At 34.9% G+C, this 18,880-nt stretch overlaps 1 protein-coding gene across 5 annotated transcripts in view; it reads right to left on the bottom strand.

Moving 5' to 3' along the window:
- RPGRIP1L (RPGRIP1 like) overlaps window positions 1-18,880 on the bottom strand; it is a 113,406-nt gene that overhangs the window by 65,916 nt on the left and 28,610 nt on the right. For all 5 annotated transcript variants that reach the window (XM_004455046.5, XM_023587824.3, XM_004455047.5 and 2 more), the window contains 6 exons: window positions 17,334-17,407; window positions 10,759-10,898; window positions 2,869-2,975; window positions 2,590-2,640; window positions 1,670-1,849; window positions 1,021-1,138 (listed from right to left, as the gene is read on the bottom strand). In XM_004455046.5, coding sequence (XP_004455103.2) covers window positions 1,021-1,138; window positions 1,670-1,849; window positions 2,590-2,640; window positions 2,869-2,975; window positions 10,759-10,898; window positions 17,334-17,407 — 670 coding nt within the window. The remainder of the gene's footprint in view (window positions 1-1,020; window positions 1,139-1,669; window positions 1,850-2,589; window positions 2,641-2,868; window positions 2,976-10,758; window positions 10,899-17,333; window positions 17,408-18,880) is intronic.

The raw sequence follows: 18,880 nt of genomic DNA, 5'->3' as shown, positions 1-18,880 counted from the left end.
AAGATTCTCCACAAATTTTAGGAGTGTAAAATTACTGCTGGCGTAGACCACTGAATTAAGTACTGTATGGCTGAGGACATGAAAGACAAAGTACTTATCACTGTAGGCCTTATATTGCAGTCACAGAGAATATGCCAAACGCCAAGAGATAATTGGCATTATATATAAGATAATTCCCAAACATATATTTATTGAGCATATGAGAGGATAAACTGGGAAGGTGCCAAGGTAGTGTTTTTCAAAGAATAGTCTTATATCTGCATCTGAACTGCTTGGAGTTTATTCCTACATATACAGTTATCAGGAGCCTCAGGAGTTCTAGGGATTAGGGCTCAGAAAGCTACATTTTAAATAGGTTCCCCATGTGATTTTAATGCTCGATAAAATTTGAAAATCACTGCAAGTACATTTCAAGTAGAGGAATCAGTGTCCTCTTCCTGGAACTGGAGTGCACTAAGTTAGATTTTGAAGCAGGGAAGGGTGTATCTTGGTAGTCTGGGGAGAATTCAGATGGTGTAAACATTGCAAAGTAAGACATGGTGGTGAGACCAAGCAAGATGAATCTGACAAAGGGCAAGCAGACCTGTTTGGCTGAGATGCACAGGTTGCTGAGAAAAGAAATTAGAAATGAGGTGGTAAACTTCGGTTTGTGGTATTCTGTGAAGTACTCTGAAATCTTGCCTAACACTGAATTTAAGAACCAGTAGCGGGGAGAGGATGTGGCTCATGGCTGAGCACCTGCTTCCCATGTATAAGGTCCCCAGTACCACCTTAAAAAAAAAAATAGGGCAACTTATTAAAACATACACACACACACAAAACCCAGTAGTGAATTACTAAAAATTCTCTAGTAGAAAAGATTCAGACAAAAACAAGCTTTTAGGTAGATTATTATTACAGTTATGAATCAAGAAAATATAGGGCAAAAATAAATTGTGAGAGTAGATTTGAATGACATTTTCAATGGTTATAAAACCCATTCGTCTGGTTACTGTGGACTAAGAATTGTGTATATTGTACCTTCTAGTTTCTGGATGCGTGCAGCCCTGATATCAAGAAGATGAACGTACTGTTCCACTTTGAGTTCATAATCTTGTTGCAAATTTTCCATCTTCTGGGTCACTGCCTCAACTTCCATCTAAAAAATAACAGATAAGTATTTGATACTTATGATTAGTTGCACTTTCATTTTTCAAAGCAATTATGATTCAGGAATTTTCTAGATTCTGGGAATACCAGGAAATGTAAACCATTGTTTCCTGACCTCAAATAGCTTACAATTTAGAAAATTATGCTTGACACTTTCCATAAACCAGAAGTAAAATGGACAAAATCCTGGATTCTTTTTTAAGATGGTGATTTTCGCTTTTGTTGAAAGTCACTATAACATGTAGTTGGGGCAGGAGTTCAGGATAACTATAACCCATTTGCAGAATGTGGCTAATACCAGAAAAAGTGAGTTCATTGGCATTATTAGCTTTCTATAATGATAGACTTTAAAGAGATTATTTGTTTTTAAACTATTCTAACTACCTAGTTAAAAGGCTAAATTCTAGGGATGTGGTAATAGATGATAAGAGATGTAGATGATAATACATGATATTTCTGGGAAAAGTAAATAATCAGTAGAATATAATAGGAGACCTACACTCCTGATTTAGTATGTTACCTGATAATCTTTATTTATTTTATGTTGCATAATTAGCATGTTTCTTGTCTTTTCCAGTTCTTGTACTGTTTCTGCATGAGTTGCTTGTAGCTCTTTCATGGAGCATTCTAGATCCTTATTAATTTTACTGTCTACTTTCTCTAAAAAGGAGAGGTCTCCATTTTTTTGTACTTTTTGAGCCTAAAACAAAAACATGTTTTATTACCGAAACAAGAATTTCTAAAATGTACTCATGAGAATTAATATAGATATAGTAAAGAACAATCATTAATTGAAAACAGACATATTTCCATTTTTCTATCAGAAATAATGCAGTCCTGATATAGAAAATACATTTGGATAGACATTTGGAACAATTACAGAGAAATCAAAACACAGTTTATTACTTCATGACACAATAAAGAATCATGTACATTTATTTCCACTTCTTTTTTTGATTAAACTCTACACTGCAATGATCTGAAAGGAAAGTAATGTATTTTCTTGAGTCTTCTTATAAATAACAGAATATCCTAAAATTGGAAAATACCTTCACAGTATTTTACTTAAGATGATAGGTTTGACCATGGTCCCTTAAGACAGAAAAATTGGTGATCTGTTTTATAGCAAAGCACATTAAAGTAAAATGTTTTATTAAAGTTAGAAAAAGAGCTCTAAGTAAGTTTTTAGATCTTTTTAAAATGTAAATTTAATGTCATTATGAAAAATGTATATGCAGTAACTAAATGTCACTTAACCATTTTACTGAGTCTTAGTAGACCTGATATGTGGCATAAATCGAATAAACAAAAAATGTAATAAGTTTCAGAAAATACACAAGAATTCCACTCTCAAAATAAAAGGATTACAGATAAGGGTCATCATTATGCCGAAATAATTATATGCAGACATGAAATTCACGGTGAAGTTCAGAAAGTTACCTTTATAAGTAAGAGAGCTTCACTCAGTTCTTCAGCATTAATATCACTCTCCTGCAATATATAAGAGCCAGAAAAGATCATAATGAGATATTAAAATGGAAAATATAAGAAACATTCTAAGTATTCAAAATATCCTCATGGAATATAAGCAGTCTGATGCCCTGAATAAACTAAGTGATATATTTGTATTCTCTTGCTTTGTAATATAGTGTTTTCTCTATGCATAACATATTTAGATGAGATTTTTTAGTTTATTTCTTAAATAAGAAAATAGTTCACCTTGTTGAAAAACTTCACGCGGTTTTTAAGTTCATCAAGTTGGTGCTTTTGTTCCAGATACTGTAACTGCAGTTGTCTATTCTCTTGAATTAATTTTTCATTTTGGTCTTAAAAATAAAATCAACACAATTAGAAAGGTAAGTGTGAATTAGGTATAAGAAAACATTTTAAATTAATTTAATTCTTTATACACTCCAAGCTCAAGCTAGTATTATTCTGGTCATGGAGGAAATCAAGCTAGCACCTAGACAAAGGGAGCAGGAAGATGAGGAACAAATGAACACTATCATGTGTCTCCCATATGATCCTTTTGCTTATCAAAAACTTAAGACTTAAGTTTGCAATATTAATATAAGGAAATTGTGGCCTTTGGGACTTCAAAAGAATATTCTATTTTAAATGCCTAAAAAAATACTTCTAGATCTATGATTTTTACTTACTTATTAAGGGTCCTGAGAGGCATGGAAAAAAATTTTTTGTCTTTTAGTTTTCTAATTGACTTCCTTGAATTTACTTTTCCCAATTTACCTGAAAGTATTTGTATTAATACAAAATAATTTTTGTGCTGATTAACTTGAGTCCACAATTTCAATCAAACACACCTTTAACAAATCTGTTACAATAGGCAGAAATGAATTCACAACCAGTATATGGTAGTATTAATAATAAATCATACATGTTCTTTATTCACTGAGTTTTTGCTATTAATAAGTAGGATGTAGACTTACAGCTGTTGTTAGGGAATGGCTATGGGTTAGGTTTGCCAAGGCACTCATTTGTCTTGACCAACAAACAGGAATATAGAATAGAGACAGCAAATCCATGAAGAGACCAATATTTCACCCCTTGCATTAAACATATTTAATTTTTAAAAAAAAGCATAGTAATTAGCTAGCTACATTCTTTAATCTCATATTCTTATGTGGATGCTTCACTAAAGTTCATGGTGGTGGCCCATGCTCCCTGGTCCTACGTCTGGAGTAGGCAGCATAACTTTGTGCAATTCCTGGGAGTATATATGCCTGGCCCAACCTGTCTGGTGGTGGCCTGAGGGATTTACCATTGCCATCTCAAAACTTTCCCTGTATAGGTAAGGCAGCTCAGAGTACTCTCCTGCAGAACATGGTGGGAGAGCGGTCAAGTCATATTGCCTGTAGATCATACAGCACAGTGCCTGGAACAGTAAGGAAACTGTTTCCTAGGGAAGAGAAGACATGTGTACCCAAGTAACGGAATTCCTAGGGCCATAGACCCATACCCAAGACAAGATGTATATGCAGAAAGGACCAGGGACGCCCTCATGCTTGGGCCTGGAATTATTCCCTAAATTCTCTGTATGGATAAACTCTGAAGAGGACTACTGAAAGAAGTCAATCTGAACAGATTGGGAAAGGTACTTTATTATTATTTTTTCCATCTTCGGTTAGCTCCTGGCATTCAAGAAAAGGAACAGATAATGCAGTCTAAATTCCAGTAATAATATATTAAAATATCATAATGTCCAGGTTTTGGCAAAAAGATCACAAAACACACAAACAGGAAGCGATGGCCCAGGTGACAAGGAAGATTAAAACATTAGAAACCATCAATGAGGATTAGACCAGAGACATTCCAGAGTCTTCTAAAAAATGATCCTAACTATGCTCAGAGCTAAAGGAGAACTTGGACAAATAAAAGAAGTCTGGGAAGCAATAGAGGAACACAAAGAGAATATCTATAGAGAGACAGAAATAATGAAAAGGAACTAAAAAGAGCTGAAGATCACAGTTAAATAGAAATTTGAAATTCCCTAGAGGGGTTCAACAGCAGATTAGAGCTGGCAGAAGAATCAGTGTGGGTGAAGATAAGATAATTGAAATCATCCATTCTGTGGAGCTGAAAGGAGTGAATAAATGTAAAGAGAGCCTGAGGAATTTGGAGAACACCATCAGGTGTACCATTATATGCACTGTGGGAGTCCCAGAAGGAGAAGGAAGAGTGAAAGGAGCAGAGAAAATTTTTAAGAAATAACAGCTGAAAACTTCCCAAATGTAATGAAAGACATAACTATACACATCCAAGATAGTCCATGAACTTCAAATAGGATAAACCCAAAAATACATATACTGTACCATGTTATAATCAAACTGTTAAGTGCCAGAGTTAAAGAGAATTCTGAAAGCCACAAAAGAGAAGCAATATGTCACGTAAAAGGGAGCTGCAATAAATAGAACACTGATTTCTCACTGGAAACCATGGAAGTAAGAAGGCAGTGGGACGACACTGGCAACTAAGAATTCTATGTACAGTAAAACTGTCTTTCAAAAATGAGGGAGTGATTAAGATATTCCCAGATAAACAAAAGCTGAGGGAATTTATCACCACTAGACTGGACCTACAAGAAGTTGCTGGCTCTCTTGCTCTGCTCTTTTGCCTGCGGACCTGTCCGGCCCTCTGTGCGCAGCTGTCACCATTTTTCCTCTGTCATGTGGCCATGCAAGTAACCCTGGGGATTTATTATCTATAATGGGTAATTGTAGCTTGTAAATTAGCCCTCTTCATCCCTTTTCATTCCCTTCCTCACTACGTGGGACCTCTGCTATTTTCTATTATTTCCTCCCATTTCTCTTCCCTCCCTACCTGAATAAATTACTGGCCTAACTCAAAAAAAAAAAAAAAAAAAAAAAAAAAGGAATTGCTTAAAGTAGTTCTGCAGGTTGAAAGGGAAGGATAATAGACAATAGATCAAAGCCACATGAAGAAATAAAATCTCCAGTAAAGATAACGACAGGGGTAAATATAAATGCTAGTGCTGCTGCATATTTCCTTCGTAGCTCCACTTTATACATCCTACAGGATCTAAAAGGCAAACACACAAAATGTTATGATAAATTAGTAGCTTTAGACTCATAATGCATAAACATGCAATTTGTTAAAAGAACTACATGAAGGTGGGGGGATGGAGGAGTATAAGAACATAGTGTGTTTACTATCGAAGTTGGGTTGGTATCAAAGCAAACAAGATTGTTATCGATTTAGGATATTAAATTTAAGCCTCATGGTAACCATATAGAAAATATCAGAGAATAAGCAAAGTCATAGAGATAGAAAGTACAGTTTGCAGGGGTGGCGGGGTAGCAGACAGGGAAAATAAGTGTAAGGTTTCTGTTTGGGGAGAAGGGAAAATTCTAATAATGATTGCTGGAGAGGGTACTGCAACACTGTAAATGTGATTAATCCCACTGAATGGTCTGCTTTGGGAGTGGCTGGAATGGGGAAATTTGTGTTGTACATATGTTTCCACAATTTAAAAAAAGAGAAGCTAAAGAGATAATGACAATTAAATGTAATACACGATACTGGATAAGATCTAAGAATGGAGGAGAAAGGCTCAAAAGGACATTATCGGGGCCTAAGAAAAAATGGAATATGGAATGTAAGTTTTATATCAATGTTAAATTTCTTGAACTTGATAACTGCACTTAAGGTGATTACATAAGTTAATATCCTTGTTCTTAGGAAATGTGCATGGAAGTATTACGTATTCAAGGACTATGATGCAACCTGCTCTCAAATGTTCAGAAGATAGGTATCTAGAGAGATAGAATGATACAGCAAAAGGGGCAAAATGTCAAAATTGGTGGATCTGGGCATCTGGGGGATGGTGTGGAGGTATGTTGGAGTCCTCTGTACGGGGTCTGTATAAATTTTGCAACTGTTCTGTAAGATTGAAATTATATAAAAATAAAAGTTAAAAAAAAAAGAAGTGGACTAAATCTGGATGTTTTTAATGGCACATATTTCCTGGCAAACTAAAAAGTAAACCAACCAAACAAACAAACAAAACATGTGCCTCTAAGGTATACAGAGACATTTTCAAATTACATATACGAATATACTGGGAAGCGGACATGGTTCAACTGGTACAGCATCCGCCTACCATATGGGAGGGTCCAGGGTTCAAGACCCAGAGCCTCCTGACCCGTGTGGTGAGGTGGCCCATGAGCAGAGCTGCCAGGCAAGGAGTGCTGTGCCATGCAGGGGAGCCCCCACGTGGGGGTCCCCCACGCGCAAGGAGCCTGCCCTGCAAGGAGAGCCACCCTGCGCGTGGAAAAAGCACAGCCTGCCCAGGAGTGGCGCCGCACACACGGAGAGCTGATGCAGCAAGATGACGCAACAAAAAAAGAGATGCAGTTTTTGGTGCCGCTGAGGTTGCAAGCTTACACAGAAGAACACATAGCGAACGGACAGAGAGAACAGACAACAGGGATGGGGAGTGGGGAGTGGGGTGGAGAGGGAGGGAGGGGGAGAGAAATAAATTTTAAAAACACATAAAATCAAATAAATGAATATTTTAATCTTAGTCATGAAAGGTTAAAAGGTTACCATCCTAGAGTATAAACTGCTAGCTTTTGGTGAACTAAATGAAAGAATTCCTAAATGTGAATAATAGTTGGGAATTTTGAAGGTAAAGTCAAATACTTGTCTTTAAACTAAAAATTAGGATTAATTAAAAAAAAATTAGGATTAAAAAATATGAATTCTTATGAGATAAATTTCTTTTTTAGTTAGGGAGTAGAATAAGAATGTAGTACCCTTTATTTTATGTTGAAAGGTTTAAACAACATCTAGACAGAATAATTAGGTAAGAAAGGTAAATAAAGTCAGAAAGATATAAAATCAAAGGTCTTGAGGACAATACAATTTCATTTTTGGCCAGCAAAACTTTACACATTCTGAGTGTGAGCTTACATGTAAAGGACATTACTATTTCATCTTCATCCAGACACACTGTATTTTGATTTTTATTTCTATGTTCTAGTTTGTCTATCCTTGCAATTTTTCAGGGCAGAATTCCTAAGAGTAATATGTTAATTATTATGTTTCCACCTTTTACTGATTTTTGTTTCAACAACTATGTCCCTATTTTACTGATATTTTTAAAACTAAGATGTGATTAGTGGGAAAATAACTTAAGATGTAACTTTTTCTCTACAGATTTTTATATAGAATTATTCACTATATTTTTCTTTTCTCAAGCTGTTTATTGGGGCTATGCTTCCTGGGTCTTAAAAAGTACCGAGATGCTATAGTTCACAGAGGAAATAGACTTGCTGAATTATAATACAGAAAAGCAAAGCGCCCTGTACAAGATGAAAAATAATCTCCTTACCTTATGATGTGACAAAAAGCAGGTTAAGCTTAAACAGCATTTTATTCAAATGAGATAACACTTCACTCTTTTAAAATTATGTTTTTCCAGCACACCATTAATAAGTAGAGTGCAGAGAACAATTCAACTAAACAATTTTCAGAGCTCCTTTGTCCTAATATCTTCAGCTGTGATCAATATAACCATACGCATTATGCTGAATTATGCATTTCAGCTAAAGATAGAAAGGAACTTTCAAAAGCAGGCCCTTAAACACATGCAGTTAATTTAAGCATTAACCAAATGCAAACTGCATTTACATAACCTTCCCCCACATATTCACACAATCTGAAACTAATTTGTACCTTGAATAAAGAGGTGAGTATTCTCTAAAAATAATTTGCCAGTTAGATGAATGACTACAAGAAGCCAGGGAAACATCTAGCAAAGAACACTTGATACATGAAAAGGTAAATGTGTGAAGGAACTTCAAAGTAAAATTAAACAATTTCAAGATCTGTATTACAAAAAGGAACTTCCTAAATATTAAAAGGCTTCCTTGAGTAGACAATTTCAATTTTTTAGTTTAGTATATTCCCGGAAAAAAATAGTTAAAGGCTATACAATCTAGTGTAACATTTTCACAAAGGAACAAAAACTTGAATCTTTAGACCTGCAAATTTCTGGTTATTCAAACAAAAATAACTGTGCAAAATAAAAGTTGCATTAAAATAAAGATTCTGTCCTAGCAATTTTTCTTTAGAAAATAACTGGATAAATGTTTAAAGATTTGACTTAAATATTCATCAACAGAAGAGTGTTAAATAATCTATGGTACACCCACACACTGAAAAATTATAATAGCCATTATAAATGATGAGCTAGAAATGATATAGATTTATATTTATACTCCTGGAATGATTTCACAATATAATAAATTTTTAAAAATGATATAAAACTCTTCTTTATACATATAGAAACAACTCTAGGAGGACATACCTCAAATTATTAACTGATTTATCTTGATGTTTGTGGGACTGAGTGATTTTTAGAATATATCAATGTTTACTGGACTTTTTTTTGATAGTATACATAAATTAGTTTTATAATTTAACTCTAAAAGAAGCAGTGAAAACAATGAGGAAAGGAAATAACTGAGCAATTGTAGTACTTAATAATTAATAAGAACCCTCTGAGTTAAAAGACAATAAACAAGTTAAAAAAGGAATACCAAGATTTTACCCTCTTAAAATGTTTCTTTTCAGAAACCAATTTAGTTGTATAAAAGAAAACCGTTTTGGAATTACATGATGATAAGTAGAAAGTTTCTCGATATTTGGGATAACAGAGAAAGTATAAAAATAAGAAAGCATTATTTAATTTCCCTTTCCTTTAAGAATGAGCAATTTATTTCTGTTTTTGGAAAGAAAGGGAATGTACAGTGCTTTCATTCCCTTCTGTGAACAAGAATTTATTGAACCACTACTAAGACAAAGCACTCTGCTAGGTATTCGATATTGCACATTAAAATCAGGAATTACGTGTTTTTGACATGAAAACTTTAAATGTCCACCAGATCAGAAATCATGTACCATTTTATTCTAATCACAACCACCCAGGTAAAAAACCCATAAATAATCTTTCATGAGATTTAATAACTTGTAAATAAATATTGCACTAAAATATTTCATTGAAATTAAGACTGCATTGTGTTTTCCAATTTGACTTGTTAAGATGTGAAAAAAAAAATGGAAGACCACAATTTTAAAATGCTATTACTTATAAGATATATCCTAATTTCAGAGAAGTTCAAATGTAAAAAAAAAAAAGGTCCTTATAGTCAATGAAATATGGTATTTGTGATCTAAATTAATAAATAAAAGCCCTAGGTAGATAGGTAATTTTTTTTCACTGAGTCTGTATTAAACATTTATACCTTCTCATGTAACTGAATTGCAAGTGTTCAAAAGGGACAGACCTTATTATCACAGCACTTGGCTCTCTAGTGAATGAACTAACAGATACAACACTTGAAGCAAATAATTCGTTCCTCTTGTTGTGCATTTGTGTTTAACATAGACATTCTAACATCTACTTTAATTATACATTATTTTACTTCTATGAGACAAGAAGCATGAAATCTGTGAATCATGATATAAAAGTTATCAGTGAGGTATTTCGGTTCACTGTTGCAGATTAGAATTCAACATCTCATTATCAGAGAGCTCTTCCCTTTTCAACCTATCACATATAGCAAACAACTATTTCTAACACTTTCTCCTTTTTTCCATTGCGCTTACCACAATGTATTTATTTACATTAATTACTCATTACTTATTTAACTATTAAATTTCTCCCTATTAAATGTATGCTGCATGAGGGCAGGGCCTCTGTTTTCTTCAAGGTTGTATCCCCAGAACTTGGAACATTGCCTAGCACCTATTAGTCTTAATAAACACTTGCTGTCTGTTGAATAAAGAAAGGTTCAGAATTTAGAAAAATTAAACAAATTAAAAACAACCTGAATAAAAGAAACCCTAAGAAAAGAGAATTTCTTTGGCATATATTCTACGCTGCATAAAGGGGAATTCTGAGCAACCAGTAAATTCATGAAAGTTGTTGGTGGTTAATATAGGATGTGTTCCCAGTACATAGCAAGGTGCCTGGCAAATAGTAGGCACCCCAATGAATACTGATTGAGTCAGTGAATAAACATCAGATATAGGAAATTAATAAGTCAGGCATTATTTTCTATGTACCTCTTTCAGTTTTTAATCTGTCAAGGATTTCAGTTTTGTCTGTTAAATCAGATTTTAAGGCAGTCTCGAGCTGAGCAATCTGTACTTTCAGCTGCTGTTCCTTTAATTTCCATTGCTCTTCATGGGAAGCACTGAAGGCACTGCAAAACACACGTGACATGCAAGGAAAGCTTGGAAATCAGCTTCAACCGAAAATAATAAAGAGAAAAGCTTTTAGTGGCACAGAGACCACTGTCATCATGTCTTAGGAATTAAGTAAACATATGCTGGTCTGCTGCTGTTGAAACCAAGGCGCCTTTCGCAGGCTGCGGTTAGGGAACATGAAAGAGTTTGTGGGATGAGCAAAGGAACTGGCCTTAATTTAGAGCTCTAAAGTCAGAAAAGTTGGCAGTGTGCAGCTTTTGTGGGACTACTAAAGGAATTCAGATACTGTACATACTCCAAAGGAATCCACAATTCCAAACCTCAGCATTAGAAAACGGACAAAACCATTCTCTCCCACATACAAACCCACTTAATACAGAGAAAATTTACTTTCCACCTGATCTTTGAGTGTCTATGAAATGTTTTAAGAGTCAATGATAATAAGTACGTTCACAAAATACTGACCACGAAATGATAGCACAAGATGGTAATTCTCATATTGATTAAGAAGCACTGATAGGCAGTTTTTGTCCTAAAAAACAAAAAGCAATAGGCAAAGAACAAACAATTTTACCTGTAACACATGATTGGAATGCAAACTAATGCTCTGAGTTTGATTAAGAATAACAAAGCTAGAATTACTGTTCCTCATTGAAAGTGCAGCAGTTTAAACCAGGGTTAAAATCTACTAATGATCAAGACCTAATATATTGGAGGACAGACCAGTAAAAAATAAGTAGTATGCAGAAGGCATAGAGTAAACAATTTTTTAGGTCAGTGGTTCCCAAATGGTGGTCTAAATACTGGTGTTAGATCAGCTGCACTAAAAACTTTTAGGGAGCTATAAAAATGCAGATCTCAGGGTCCAGGGATTTGTAATTTTATAAAGCTCCCCAGGTGATGGCCAGGTTTTGGAAAAGCAGAACTTAATCTTTATTTCAGCAGAAAATCATTATCTGTGAAGACTGATGTGACTGAATAATGATCAGCAGAGTTGACCCTCTATTTTAAACACAGTAAATCAAACAAAAATTTACAAATTCTAGTTTTACACCAATGATTAAATAAATGGAAGAGAATCATATTATTGAAAATTCTACTTAATGTTGATCCCAGCTAGTCTTGAGGTTTGTATTCCAAAAAAGATAACATTATTTGGGAGGGGGGGGGGCGTGGTTTCAAAATAGCTAGTTGTATACTCATTTCACATTATGAATATTTTTGTTGCATTTAAAATAACACGACTTATGAGAAATGGAATTCTGAAAGTTTCTCTAAATATGCATCTGTTTCTTCTATCAACGTTCTCATTTCACATACGCAACATTAAAAAATACATGGGTCTGATATACCAATATTTTAAATAAACTTTATCAAAGGTACAATGACCCAGATTTAAATGAACTCCAAATAAAATATGTACTTCAAATACTAAAGCAAAGAATATTCCTTTACACTTTTATTTTTTTATAAAGAACAAATAAACTTTTATACATACCAAACACATGCATATGTATGCATGTATGTGAGTGTCTATATGCTTGTGTGTGTGTGTCTTGCATTATTAAAAGCATGTACCACCCAGAAAAAAATTAGCATGATGAAATAGGCACAACTCTACATTATATCAGACGCCAAAAATTAGAAACAGTAGTGTTCCAATAGTATTAGTACCAGCAAAAAGATCACCAACAGCTAATCTGGCAGAAACATCAGAAGCTGTATGTGTTTAAATTAAGAACAATTTAGCAGACTGGTTTTTCCAAACCCACAAAATACTAGTGTAAATCAGCATAAGTCAATCTGAATTTAGTCCACTGCTATCTTTCCTCTAAATTTAGGATTACATTCCACCAGAGTTTCATGAGGAATTCCTTTTGAATTTACTGTATTCCTCTATGCTTAGATCCATCTGTGTAACTATAAATGGTGAACCACATCTGGCTCCATTTTCTTTGTAAGGGCTGTGTACATGATTAGATCTGCATATGAGAACAGTCTTTGAGAACCTTTTATTTATGACAATGTTTTTGTATATTGCCTACAGTGACAACTCAGGGGATCGTAGTTGGTCTTTGTGCAATTTCATTGTTGCATTATGTTGTGGGAGTGATAAAATGTCAGTCTGCAAAGGAATGCCCATTGGCGCCTGTGGTCACTGGCATAGCCATTGGCAACCATGGGTCAGCATACTGGAAATACACTCTTGATCAACAACATGATAAGATTGAAACGAAAGCCCAAAGAATTCATCTCCACTCTACGATCTTTCATTTTCTGACAGAAGAAATTCCATTTACTACAATGAGCAAGGACATAATAATCTGAGAGATAGGGAAAAATAAACTCTAAATCATCCACAGGTACTTTAAGTCCTACTGAAAATTAAATACATATTTATATCAGGATACTTAACTTACTAAAGGAAAAACAAAGCCCAAAATGTATTCAGAGTTTGATTTCTGGGAGCACAAAATGCTCACAGTTGATCATAAGAGCTTTCATGATTCCTGGAAGACTACACGGGACAGGTGCTCACTTTACAGAAACAGACAGCAGCTGGTCAACAGTACTCTTTGAAATTTCAGATATAAGATCACTATCACATTGTAAAAACTTGATTCACCCCAATTTCTGAAAGGGTTAATATCACCTCCAAAAGCTAGAACAATACTTTTTTTCCTCATAGGCATTATGTTAGCATCTCTCAAGGTGTTCATGGCTTAAAATCACCTTTAGCAGGTTCTCTAGAACAATCTCAAATTAACTGAATCAGACTTGGATGATGGTGGTGGAGGGGTGGGTGGGTTAGCTCCAAAGGGGTGGTGAAACTTATGTTTTAATATACATTATAGCTAAAGGACCATTGTACTCATTAGTTACATAGCCCTAAAACAATACTAACTTCAAAAAAGGGACACTACTTTACTATCTTATAGTATATAGATCTTCCCTGAATGAAGAAAAAGATTTAGTTGCAAAAATTAACCTGAACTCGTAAATTGGACATTTCTTAAAAATCTGTACTTATTTCTTGGCATTGCATCAAAAATGTTTTAGCATATTAAAACATGAGGGCTTTATTTGACCAGATGATTCTCTAATATGTCATATGTCAAGTAATAAACACATTCAAACTTTTATTTGAAAAAGGAAGATGAGAATGCAATCTGCAAATCATATTTTTCTCCTGAAAACTAGCCAACTTTCAATAACAAACAAATGCTCTCCTTTTTAAAACATCCTATCATTCTGACTAACCAAAAAGGGAGTAAATGTAATTTTTGATGAGCACTAGTTGTTGGCAATGATGAATAACAGAGCTATCAAACACAAGAGCTGTAAAGAATATAGGGACGATGTCAATTTTTGTATTCTCACAAGTGATGCTTTTGAAAACATACTACCTATATATTTTTTAAAGAATTGTATTAGAGAATATTTTGCTATCCATCATGTGTACTTGCTGGATTTTGTAGTTCAGTGACATTAAATGTTTTGACACTCACTTAACACATCTACTTCCATACACCTCACACGAAATTCAAGTGTAAGTGGCATAATGAAGTCTCCTTTTAATGTGACAGAAAAAAACGTAGTTTGAGCATAAAACATAAAAAAATCCAAAACCTTCAAAGTAAGATTTATACTCTTAGATCATCTTCTAATATGGAAAGGTAAAATTTTTAGGATGATGAATATGAGAAAAACATATCTTTTTCAAAATTTCACTTACACCTTATTCTTATGTAGGTTTGATGAGTTTTATTCCAAGAAAGTATGTTCAGTAAATTCTCAAACTGGGGGGGAGTAGAAAATTATGAAGGCCAAATGGCACATATTTTCTTGCATTTAGACAATGTTAAATTATTTGAAATTACAAGTTGCTGAAGATTAAATCAGTAAAAGTTTCTGAATGTACGACAGTTGCATTATTTCATTTCACATGTAAAATTTTCCAATGCAACTGGGAATTTACAATGTAATCAGAAAGGTGGTGAAGTATACACAGAAAAATTCAAATTTTAGAGTCAAAAGAACTGGGTTTTTGTCCTGTACTGAAGTCTCAGCAAGGAAGTGTGACTCTTTCCAAATTTCCTATTTTTCTGAGTCTCAATTCCTTTGTCCATAAAATACAGTAATAACATTCCTAAATAACCTAAAAGGGTGCTGTGCAATCTGTATACTACTTGAATTTTTCCAACACATACTTATATATACCGATATAAATTGATTAAATATTCGATAGAGATGGAAATATCAGACAGGAGACAACAGTAATCAGTAATAAATGCTTTAGGCAAAATTAATCAAGGGCAGATGAGATAGGGGAAAACAGTATAAATTTCTGGGGCAATGATCTGGAAGATCAAGGCAAATCTGTCTAGCCAGTCTACCCTGGCTGGAAGGCCCCAAATAGTACTACAACTCGTGCCTGAATCTGCTATTGGTAACCCTTAATATAATGAGCCACTGTGCAAAGATAAGTCAACACTACTAGGTAAAAACCATGGATAATACAACCTACTGTAATAATGTCTAACATTAATTTAGATAACTTTTCAAAGAAAGTCTATCGCCACACTCTCTGCATATTTTCTTTTTTTTTTTAAGGTTTATTTATTTTTATTTATTTCTCTCCCCTCCCTGCCCACCCCTCTCCCGCCCTGGTTGTCTGTTCTCTGTGTCTATTTGCTGCGTCGTCTTCTTTGTCTGCTTCTGTTGTTGTCAGTGGCACGGGAATCTGTGTTTCTTTTTGTTGCGCCATCTTGTTGTGTCAGCTCTCTGTGTGTGCGGCCGGCCATTCCTGGGCAGGCTGCACTTTCTTTCGCGCTGGGCGGCTCTCCTTACGGGGTACACTCATTGCGCGTGGGGCTCCCCTATGCGGGGGACACCCCTGCATGGCATGGCACTCCTTGCACGCATCAGCACTGCGCATGGGCCAGCTCCACACGGGACATACAATTAATGTTAAAGATAGGGGAGTGGGTGTAGCTCAGGGGCTGAGTGCTTGCTTTACATATACGAGGTCCTGGTTCAATTCCCAGTACATCCTAAAAAAATGTTAAAGATACATCTATAGGGAAGCAAATGTCGCTCAAGCACCTGGGCTCCCATCTACTGTATAGGAGGTCCAAGGTTCGATACCCACGGCCTCCTGGTGAAGGCAAGCTGGCCTGTGTGGCAAGCTGGCCCATGCAGAGTGCTGGCCCTCGGGAAGTGCTGCCCTGTGCAGGAGTGTTGCCCCACGCACGATTGCTGGCCCACACAGAGAGCTAACGCAGCAAGATGATGCAACAAAAAGAGACACAGAGGAGAGATAATAAAAGATACAGCAGACCAGAAGCTGAGGTGGCACAAGAAAATGATCACCTCTCTCCCACTTTTGAAGGTTGCAGGATTGGTTCCAGAGGTGTCCAATGAGAACACAAGCAGACAAAGAAGAACACACAGTAAATAGACACAGAGAGCAGACAATGGAGGGAGGAGAGAAATAAATAAATAAATAAAATATTAAAAAAAAAAAGATATATCTGTAGCTCAGATGGCTAGTGTCTGATGTTTTAGCATGTTATCAATACAAGCAACTGTTCCATATCAGCTATATTTTCCAATATATATTAAATCTGCTTTCAATGAACATGTATTTATCATATACTGCAAAGATTAAAAAATATAGACAGACACATAGAAGATATATAGATAGACAAATGAAACCAATCAATCAATCAATCTGTATCACGTAATCAAACTTAGCTGTAGAGTAGAATTTCCTTTTTAACATTTACTTTAGGATTATTTTCTAAAATACCACAAGAGGTAGATTAAGCAAAATTGAAGCAGCCCGTTATATTTTATCTTGAAATAAAGATGCTTGTGTTTCTCTTTATAAGGAACAGAGACAATTTTAAGTAACATTTGCTTTCTCCCAACAGAATTACTCTCAGTTCCTAAGCTGGGTACACCAGTAGAAGACACATGGGCTTGCAGAGAACAAAAAAGGTCCAATATAAGCTCTATTACTTCATGGTTTTAAGAAGTATTAAGTAGGTAAGATACTTAATTCTGTTTTAGTTTCCTTGTCTATAAAACAGGCATTTGCAATACCTATATTTCAAAGTTGTTGTAAGGAATTTATGTAGAATATCTGGTACAGTGCCTGTCACCCTATAGTTTATGTTCAATTAATGATAGCAGTTATGACTGGAAACAAAGCAATATAGTTTTTTTAGTAGTAACAGACTAAGGGCTTAGGACAATAACTTATTACCAAGCCTAAAGTAGCTTATTTTTTTTTTAAAACATATGCATATTTCTTTCAATCATATATTGGTAAATGCTTAAGCAATATTAAATATTCTGACATTAAATGCTTTGATATAAAAGAGCTCAAACATGAGAATGAAAGAACACATGGAATCATGATTTACCTGTTAAACAGTTTATCATAGTTTTCCTTTAAAAGTTCCCGTTCCTTTTCTAAATCATTAATTCTATCCTGTAGCTGAAATGAAAAGAAAATTACCCATTAGGTGATTATCATATAAAACCACATAGGGGTAAAAAAAATTAGAGGAGGCTAACATATTTCAGTCTTGATTTCTAAATTGCAGCTGATAAGGAGACCACTTATACTGTATTTAATTCAACATTGATTTTTTTCCAAGTTGTTAAATATGAAATTAATATTCCTGTTTTAATTTAGTGGAAATGTCTGACTACTTTATGGCAACATGTGTCAGAACTCAAAGATTATATTAAAAGCTTGCAATTAAGTCTGAAGAAACAATATTTTTTTACCACCACCTTCAGTGAATTTCATCATTATATTAATTTTGTATTAATTTTCAATTGGTCCATAAAGAAATAAATGGACTAACTTGGGTTCAAGGTTCAAACAAATTGTGTTAATCACTATTTACTCTGAAGACACAATTTTCCACAATACTTGGCATTCACAAATAGCCAGTTGCTCATCTTATGAATAAATGAACAAACAAAATGTATACCTTATTTAATCCCAATGAATAATAACTGTACAAACAAACAGGGTACTAATTGCATTCTTATGACTAAAATGTAGATATGTGTACTCTAGTATTTATTTTAAGTTTTGTTTTTTTTTTTTTTAAAGATTTATTTGTTTATTTAACTTCCCCCCTTCCCCTGGTTGTCTGTTCTTGGTGCCTATTTGCTGCGTCTTGTTTCTTTGTCCGCTTCCGTTGTCGTCAGTGGCACGGGAAGTGTGGGCAGCGCCATTCCTGGGCAGGCTGCTCTTTCTTTTCACGCTGGGCGGCTTTCCTCACGGGCGCACTCCTTGCGCGTGGGGCTCCCCCACGCGGGGGACACCCTTGCGTGGCACGGCACTCCTTGCGCGCATCAGCGCTGCGCATGGCCAGCTCCACACGGGTCAAGGAGGCCCGGGGTTTGAACCGCGGACCTCCCATATGGTAGACGGACGCCCTAACCACTGGGCCAAAGTCCGTTTCCCATTTATTTTTAAGTTTTATTCACAAGCATATTTTCTAGCCATAACCTTTCCCCATGGACCAGTATACTCTTAACACTTAACTCCATTCTCAAAAATTTCTTTTGGTGATGGGAAAAGAGACAGTAAAAGATTCTCTCAAGATCAGAATAGAACGTAAGCATCTTATTTTATTTACATTTTCTTAAAGAACAAGTTTAATGGACTACAGCAAAAGATTGCACTAGCAGAAAGGAGCAGCAACAATAACAGGAAGATGAGTTTTCAAACTTCCTAGGAAAAAAATTAGATAAGTTCATAAAATTGCTGATGTAGTGGAATATAATGTCCTTCTTCACAGAAACATATACTTCTGTAATTTTATTTTGATATCCCAATGATTAATTAGATGTTATGGTTGAGAAAGTAAAGTTGAGAGTAGCTTAGAATTTTAAAATAAATATGATATTTGAAATGTCTCTAGTTTAGTCAAAACAGTCACAGAGAAGT

Source organism: Dasypus novemcinctus, chromosome 18, assembly GCF_030445035.2.
Source record: "Dasypus novemcinctus isolate mDasNov1 chromosome 18, mDasNov1.1.hap2, whole genome shotgun sequence".
Classification (NCBI taxonomy): Eukaryota; Metazoa; Chordata; class Mammalia; order Cingulata; family Dasypodidae; genus Dasypus; species Dasypus novemcinctus.
This window is presented reverse-complemented; position numbering and strand designations above follow the sequence as displayed.